Source organism: Amphiura filiformis, chromosome 1 (genome assembly GCF_039555335.1).
Source record: "Amphiura filiformis chromosome 1, Afil_fr2py, whole genome shotgun sequence".
NCBI lineage: Eukaryota > Metazoa > Echinodermata > Ophiuroidea > Amphilepidida > Amphiuridae > Amphiura > Amphiura filiformis.
This window is the reverse complement of record NC_092628.1, coordinates 32,673,314-32,682,227: the sequence shown is the minus strand read 5'-3', so window position 1 is coordinate 32,682,227 and position 8,914 is coordinate 32,673,314. Positions and strand designations below refer to the sequence as shown.

The following is an 8,914-nucleotide window of genomic DNA, read 5'->3' as shown; positions in this document are numbered from 1 at the left end:
GTCGCAATGGAAATTCACACGCAAGACATCCAACTATAACCTAGCCTTAAACCTGTTTGACATATAGGTTGACATTCTAAAATTGATGTAAACATTACTCTACCTGTCTTGACCACAAATTGTCTACAATTTCCCAAATCCTAGATACAGACTTACTGGGTTCATGGACCTACCATGGAAATAGGTTAATAACTAAAAATAGTAAAAAGGATTTACGATCAAAAGAGTTTACAAACACACATCCAGATGTTTAACTGGAGATCAGACAGCCAGTTTTGGACTCATAGAGAGTATTTCTTATCCTAACATAGTAAGACTAAGACCACATCAGACCCCACCCCAATGAAGGACTCTTCTATACACCTCTAGCATTACTTCAGACACCAATCAACTATTGTTGATGCGTGGTTCAACTGACAAACCTTTGTAAATTTAAGCAAACTTTCAGTTGAAACTGAAAGTCTTTAATACCAACTCCTTGTGCAATTTTGTGTTTTTTGAATATTTTCAATGTGCCTCTACTTTTCAATCTGCTCTTAAGTATCACAGCAACATCCAAAGGTATAAAATATTCTGAAGTATCCAGTCGTTTCTTACTACATTGAGACATTTTACTACCATGATTTATGCTACATTTGATATGCTATGCATCTTATCATACAGTGATTGGGGAAAAACTCAAAGTAGGGTACATAACACACTGGCAGTAATGGTTGCATATGATATATTAGTTAGCCATATAAACTAAATGCTTGTATGAAAGAACCTGAACAAAAGGTAATATTAATACTGTATAATCTCTCTTATTATACATATTGTATATTATATATCACATTCAAACTTCTTAAAGCCCATTTCTCAAGGTGGACAATTTATGATATTACTGAGTGACCAAAATCTTTTATTTATATGCTTTTTAACAATTCATGCTACCAACATATACATAGGACCTTATTCTATGGTCACAATAACCTATCACTGTTTCAAGAAACTTGTCAAAACCTGCAAAGTGGAAATATTGCACACATGTCAGTTTTCACACTTTCAGTGAGTTAACTTGTTTTTGTATTTTTACTGAGCTGTTTTTTATATAGTAATAAATTTAAATATTTCATTAATTTGTCCTAAATTTTGTAGATACTTTGACAAATGAATATTGATGCAGTGCCAAAACCAAAATTTTGACTTGCAATGATTTATCTCACTACTAGAAACATATTGAACTCTAATGAAACTGGCCATTGCATGGGTGTGTTAACTTGTTTGTGCTTGACAATATGGGGGAGGTACTTCCGACACCATTTTCTGTTAATAAACACAGTCCAACCTCTTTTATCCTGGCATGGTGTGACCAAGCATGGGCCTGCATAAATGTAAAATTCTACATTGAATATCTGAAGTGCTACAATTGGGACAACAAAAGATTGCTCAGACATTGGTAATAACACTGAAAGATGGTATTTGAGTGATGCATATAACATATGTAATCCTATATGCTTCAGCGCATGAAGGTGTCAAAAAAACAATCATACATCCTGATAACAGAAGAGATCCGTAGAAAACCGGTCCGGATAAGGGAGGTTGGATTGTACTGTCAATAATTAAAGCCTTTAGGAGTACTATGTACTATTGCATCTTCTGTAAAGGTGCATATCATATTAGTAACTCTATTAACAGTTGCTGTGGTGAAATATAGCTATTATTATCTATTTCTTCTGTGCTGGGGTACTGGCATCCCTCTCTGGTACAACATGAGGAGGGGGAAGCTTGATGGTGGAGGGCTCAACTCCCCAAATTTCCCTGGCGTACTCGGATATGGTTCTATCACTGGAGAACTTGCCGGATGAGGCGATGTTCATAGCACACTTCTGAAGCCATTCAGGAGGGTTCTGTGTGGAAAAACAAAGTAAAAGAATGTTCATTAGGCAAGTGTAGATCCTATGACACATTTACGGCTGGGCTAATCAATCTATTTATTCATTGAATAAAAACATTTCACACATGAGTATAAGCTGCACTTATATCAATTTTTGTCAGGATGCTTTTTTTTATTTTGGCAGTAAACCAGCCCAATTCAAAACACCCAATGATAGCTTAGCAGCTTTCTTTGCACATGACTTTCAAACTGGCCATCTTAAAGAGTCCTTTTGTGATTCTAGCATCCTATTTTTATGGTATGTTTACTTTAATATCCACAAAAAAACTTCTTTCCAAAATGTCAGTTATTCAGACAAAGAATTGGTGAATTACATGTGTTACAGTTCCCCTTAGGCCACTGCGTTGTAATTTTTGTCTGTCAATAGACAGAAAATTTGAATTCTTCAAAAAAGTTCATGCACACAAACATTCTGTAGCCCTAGGTTTCTGATGGTATAAATCCGCTTTTTTGGAATAAGTCGGGAGATGAGGATGTGGATCACAAAGTTCCCCATTTAGTGAAGATTTATTTCGGATTCATTTAGCAAGTGCAAAAGATTGATTAACAACAAACTAGAAATTTTATTGCAGTCTACAGTAATGGAGAAACAAATGTATAGTACTTACAGCGAAGCATTTGCTGACTTTTTCCTGGCATTTGACATAGTCCTCAAAGTCTGCATTCAACATAAACCTGAAATATATGAAGTGGATTATAGTTCAAAATGAGTGAAATATAGCACATTTTGTCGAATCGATATTTGTTCCTGAATTCAAGAATAAACGATAGGAATTTTTGTTTTTACTCTCCTCTACCATGAGCTAGACGTCAGGCAGGTCTACACTTACGATAATAAAAATATTGGACCTGCCTGTCGTTTATCACACAGTAGAGGATAGTAAAATCAAAGATAATAATAATAATAATAATGACGTAGCGTCGTCTACGGCTTGATAGACGACACCCAAAATCACGCAATTGTTCAATCAGATTGTGTGTCTATGAATATTGCACAGTGCCAAAGCGTGAGATCACAGCGCTCATATCATGTAATGCGAAACGCAAATGATACGTATACGCAAACTCAAAGTTCAATATGAACCAAGCTGTACTATATATTGTCTCTTATAACATGGGCAAGAACCGGTGAAATTGAAGGGAAAACGACAACTGTTTAAGAATACTCTATGAAATACTAGATTAATACAATTACTAATCAATTTAAGGGGGTTCGAAACGATGTTTCTGGAAAACAGAAACTGAATTTAGAACCATTTGAATAGATTGAATAAGTTAAGCTAAATACACTGAGCAAAATAGTTTTTGTTTGAAGGAAATCGGACATACGGTTGTCAAGATATACATGTTTTTAGTTTCTTTGTATTCTATTGTTTTGCCAATATATTGATGAAGTTAATGAGGAAAATTGGCATAATGTGCTCATGAATATTCATGTTTGCCAATATGATACCAATATCTTATGAATAAACCTTCATACTACTTTTATTTTATATGATTTTGACATGAAACTTTGCCAATGTGTTTCTATGGCCTAAAACATTAACATGTGATTTTCCCGCCCATCTAATTTGCATATTTTCATAATTAATTAGCATTATACTTAAAGCTAATCAATTATGCAAATATGCAAATTAGATGTATGGAAAATCACATGTTAAAGGTTTAGGTCATAGAGACACATTAGCAAAGTTTCAGGTCAAAATTTTAAAGGTAAAAGTAGTATGAAGGTTATTCATAAAATATTGGGAAAATATTGGCAAAAATTAATATTAATGAGCACATTTTGCCAATTTTCCTCATTAACTTCATCAATATATTGGCAAAAACAATAGAATACAAAGAATCTTTCAACAGCAATATCTCAAAAACCGTTTTTCCGATTTGGCTCAAATTTTGGAATTAAGATTATTTTGCATATCTCTCTGCAACAAGTCTATTTTAATCTCAATCAGAGCAACTTGATTTTGCCTTTCGTACCACCTTAAGGCACTGTGCACCAAAGATCTTGTTACTTACATGGTGTGATACAGTACCTCCATCACATAACATCATATGTACACATTAATTGTAAAGATGGAAACATTAGTTGCCAGAATGACACCTGGACTCACCTGTCATGATGTAGAAGATCTTCAGTGAGACCTTTGAAAGCATCAGGGTCATTCGGTGAGAAGAAACCATCCCGAATCTGATCAATGGCTTGCTTGAGTTGTGGACTCTTCTCGTAGAAGGAATGGGGATTGTATCTGAAAATAGGACAACAAAATCCTGCAGAGTTAAAACTTTGAATGAAGAAATGCTGAAACAGGCCAGCTGGTTGGTTACCATCTTATTTCCTGAATTGAATGAATTTTAATCTTTATTTATTTCCCAAATTACTTGTGAGTAGCTAATTTGTGCAATTAGTCTAAGCTGATGGAGAAAATTTATGCAAATTAGCTACACAATTAGCATATTTTGTGATGAAAACCTACTAGAATTTGAAAACCACTAAATTGCCACCCCTCCACCAAATCCCATCACGATACATCTTAGTAGTTCCGAGAATTTGCACTTGCAAGCTCGGATGGAATGAGGGACGGACACACAGATGGACAGATGGACGGACGGAAAACCAGGAAACAAAATACCTCCAGTGGAGGCATAAAAAAGGCGATCACATAGGGCTATGCTGCAAATCCATTTTCACATACTTATATGCATGCAGGTCTCTAAGACAAACCTTTTGGGGGCCTTGCTTATATCTAAAAAACACACCATATAAATGAAACGGACGTGGGTATGAGAGAATCTTACCCCTTAGCATGGACTTCATTGACCTGGTCTACTGTCATACCAAAGATGAAGATGTTGTCATCTCCGACCTCCTCCTTCATCTCTACATTGGCTCCATCTAGAGTGCCAATGGTCAGGGCACCATTCAACTAGGACACACACAAAAAAAAATGAAAATCACTAACATCAGACCATTATTAAATACATGTATGGTAGATGCACAATCGTCAATAATATCAATTCTATCAAATATCTTGGATGTTTATACTCAAAATAGCATGATTTAGTTGCTATTGTCTAACTCCTGTCATTGTCATCAACAAGCATATGCCTCTAATTAACAAAAGGTAGACACCTTCCACAATAATAAATGTTTGTACAGCTGCCTGTATCAGTAATATAGTTGCTCAAACTCCAAATGATGTTTTGCAGGGTGTCTGCCTTTCGTCTCTTTCGTCAAAAGAACACTCATTTATATGCAAATATGCTTGTAGATGGAATGCTACGATGTCTTCCACAAGGTGCTGCTTATTGTGACATTTTCAGAGTATCTGTATATCCTTCAAGACTATTTTTATATTGTCATGTCTGTAAAAGGTGCATGTCATGACAGAACCCTCTATATTTGAATCAAAAACAAGGGCTTAAACATGCCAACCTGTTAGTGTTCAATATTCAATTATGAGGCCTGCCTATTTATATACCATGTTCTTTTCATGAGGGTGTTCTTTCTGGTAATTTCAAGAATGGACATGGAAACAAATGCCACAATAACATACAATTTCAGATAATTTGTTTACAGCCGGAAAAGACCAACAAATTAACATTTCCTAAGAAACGATACCAAATATATATTGATTCTCGACGCAAAGCGTCGGCCGCAATGCCTCCACCTTGATGCCCATCATTTTAACAGGTGCAATTTCACTTGACCCCAAAATGACCTTAACATTATTTACCTCACTAAGGTGGCCGTTCCCACCAAATTTCATGAACCTGCAGCAGTCTATGGCGATTTGACCCCAGATGACCTTGAATGACCCCAAAATTACCTTGACATTTTTGCCTTGTTTCAGTGGTCGTTCCCACAAAATTTCATGAACCTGCAACAATCTATGACGATTTGACCTCAGATGACCTTGGATGACCCCAAAATGACCTTGACATTTTTTTTTCTTCCTACAGTAGTCCTTCCCACCAAATTTCATGAACCTGCAACAATATATGGCGATTTGACCCGGATGACCCCAAATGACCTTGCGATTACGCAAATTTTGCGCTGAAAAGCAAATCAGGTCAAGAACCTCTGGCTGTGCTACTCTCCACCAAGTTTCATCACTAACTCGTACAGATCTCCAGATAATCTGTGCAAAGGGTTATTTTGCTTGATATGCATCAATTATGCAAATTAGGTACTTAATTACCATATTTTGCGACGAAAACCTGTTAAAATTTGGAGACCACCAATTGCCACCCCTCCACTAAATTGCATCACAATACGCCTTACCAGTTCCGAGAAATTGCACTCGCAAGCTCGGACGGACGGACGGACAACCAGGAAACATAATACCTCCGGTGGAGGCATTAAAACTCAATTACTTACCATGAATTTCATGTTGCCTGTTCCTGATGCTTCAGTTCCAGCCAATGAGATCTGCTCTGACAGATCAGCAGCAGGAATAACTACAAAAAAAAGGAAGAAATCAACAAATCATACACAGATTATTTCACTGCAACGTTACGTACACAATTTGGAATGTGCTTGCAAGACAGCAGATGGTGGTAATGTGATGAAGTCCTGTCTACTATCAGGATAATCCTATTCTGATCTTTAGATGTTGCGCCCCCCTATTGAAGCACAAGGGGTTTCTATTAATACAATATTGGGCTATTCCAGTTAAAATACATGCACCCTATGGAAGATATGACCTTAATCTCCCACACAGGGGGTAGAGATTTCAAATGGAGTCACATATTCAGGTAACCCCATTTGAAATTTGCATTCCCTGTGTAGAAGATTAAAGTCATGTCTTCCTTAGGGGGTGTATGGATTTCAACTGGAATAGCCCATTATGCTTCTTTACTATTTGTCACTGCTTCAGGAGGCTTTGCACCCTAACCCTCCAATACTTTGTTCAACTCATAAGGGACAAAAATAAATTATTTGTTTTTTGTTACTGCGTGCATCAATAAAGCCCCCAACTTACGCTCAATGTTAAAAAGCGATACGCAAGGCACACATTGCGTAGGTGACATGCCCAACTTTGCCTACATCATTCTAAATTGTAAGTCGCGCGGAACAAATTATAGTGGGTTCTGCTCTCTGACCCTCATTCATTCTGTGACCGACTGTTCATTCATTTGGTTCTACATGTACCTGCTCACAAATACATTTGAATTCAATTTTCTTTATTAGAAATTCCAAATTCTTTAATTAAATTATCAAATGATTGGCCAAAATATTTGCAAACATACCTTTCTCTGCAAATGACACCCTGTAGTTCTCCAAGTACACGACCTTTAACCTGTCTCCTACAATGGGGTCATTATTGACGACATTTCCGATGCAGTTGATGAGATAGATAATGGACTTAGCCATGTGATACCCTGGTGCTGCTTTACCACCAATCATCACTGTACGTGGAACAAATGGAGCGCTAGGGTTCTTCTTGATTTCTGGGGAAAAAAAGATACATATGTTATGCACAATTTTTCATGTAAATGGAATTAAAAAGTAAGTTTCTCATCCGTAGGGACATTAATTCTGCTTCTAGATACTTATTCATACTCATTATTTTTCTCTTCTTTTTTTTAAATTATAAAATGCTAGAGTGAACAATAGCCCATGAGGGGTGACACAGGTTAAGAACTTATATAGGAACATGGGCACTATAAAAGACAACCACTTGGGCCAATCAGTGGTTCACAGGAGTTAAGGAACAACAAGAGTGAAGGAGAACAGTAAAGCATCAGACATGATTAATAAGATGCATGGCTCGAAAAAGTGGGGAATTTGGGAAGCTCATTCCCAGGAAATGTTTGTGTTTAGAGGGAAATTCTGGTATTTGGCGGGGAATTGTGTCTGGTATTTGGAGGGAAATTGTGTCTTTCTTGTATATAAAAGCATGTCATAAATTGTGGGAAATTTAGCCTGCTTCCCAGGAAATTAACATTCTTTCGAGCTCTGATAAGATGCTTTATGCACTCTGCTCTTGAATCACGTGTTAAATCACTTAAATTATTATATACCTTGGCTATCTTCATGAGAGAAATTTATTCCACTTCTCAAAAGTAATACATAAATCATTTTGAGTATGTCCAAATGACGGGTTTTGATAACTGTCTTAACTTACTGTTGTAGAGTGTGACTACGTGCAGCGCGTTCATCAGTTGTCGTTTGTACTCATGGATCCGTTTGACCTGAATGTCGAACATTGATTGGGTGTTGATATTCACATTGTGAGTCTTCTTCAGAAACGCTGCCAATTTCATCTTGTTTTCCTGAAATAGATGCAAACCAGTGGCAAAAATGAGCGTAACTTGGCAATATGTTTATCCCACAAACCAGTAGCTCAATTCAGAGTCACCAGGTGGTAGATCCAGGAAAGTTGTCTTTTAAAGCTTGATCAGCTCGTAATCGGCAGGAAATGTTAGGCTTTTACCTCTACGCCGAAAAGTAGACCCACGTTATAAGAGTGGTATTAGTCAACCTGTCTGGTCAATATTTTGTGTGTTCAGAAAGTAAACAAAGCATAAGACTTGATAAATAATTTGTGATGCTTCTGGCGAGATGGCACAAGACAATTCTCAAAATAAAATATATTGATATTAATCTGCGATGTTATAAGGCCCGCCATTTACGAGCTGATCAAAGTATAGTCATGGTTCATTTAACATTAAGAGAAAATACATTTTCATGGCTTATAAATCAGGAGAAATAGACTAATTAGTCTATTTAAGCATGTTCAAGCTGGTAAAGAGTGATTTCTGGCGACCCATATTTTCTTCCACATTTCACATGTTTCATGGCATTTTAAGGGGAAAGGGGCACATGGCTGCTACAAAGCAAATGGCACGAGTTCAGTCTGCACAAACACAAAGTAGTGTGCTGATGACACGATTGATTTTGTAATGCATGATGCATTGTTAAGCATGTTTGACTCTCTTTTAGCTTTTCTGAGACCGTTTTTAGTAGTGGCG

General features: G+C 36.7%; 1 protein-coding gene across 1 annotated transcript in view; it reads right to left on the bottom strand.

The window, feature by feature from the left end:
• Positions 1 to 242: 242 nt before the first annotated feature.
• LOC140145261 (glycogen phosphorylase, brain form-like) overlaps positions 243 to 8,914 on the bottom strand; it is a 54,434-nt gene continuing 45,762 nt past the window's right edge. The window contains exons 14-20 of the mRNA XM_072167054.1: positions 8,068 to 8,215; positions 7,190 to 7,390; positions 6,318 to 6,397; positions 4,736 to 4,863; positions 4,051 to 4,185; positions 2,545 to 2,611; positions 243 to 1,889 (exon numbers count right to left, since the gene is read on the bottom strand). Coding sequence (XP_072023155.1) covers positions 1,707 to 1,889; positions 2,545 to 2,611; positions 4,051 to 4,185; positions 4,736 to 4,863; positions 6,318 to 6,397; positions 7,190 to 7,390; positions 8,068 to 8,215 — 942 coding nt within the window. The 3' untranslated portion in view covers positions 243 to 1,706. The remainder of the gene's footprint in view (positions 1,890 to 2,544; positions 2,612 to 4,050; positions 4,186 to 4,735; positions 4,864 to 6,317; positions 6,398 to 7,189; positions 7,391 to 8,067; positions 8,216 to 8,914) is intronic.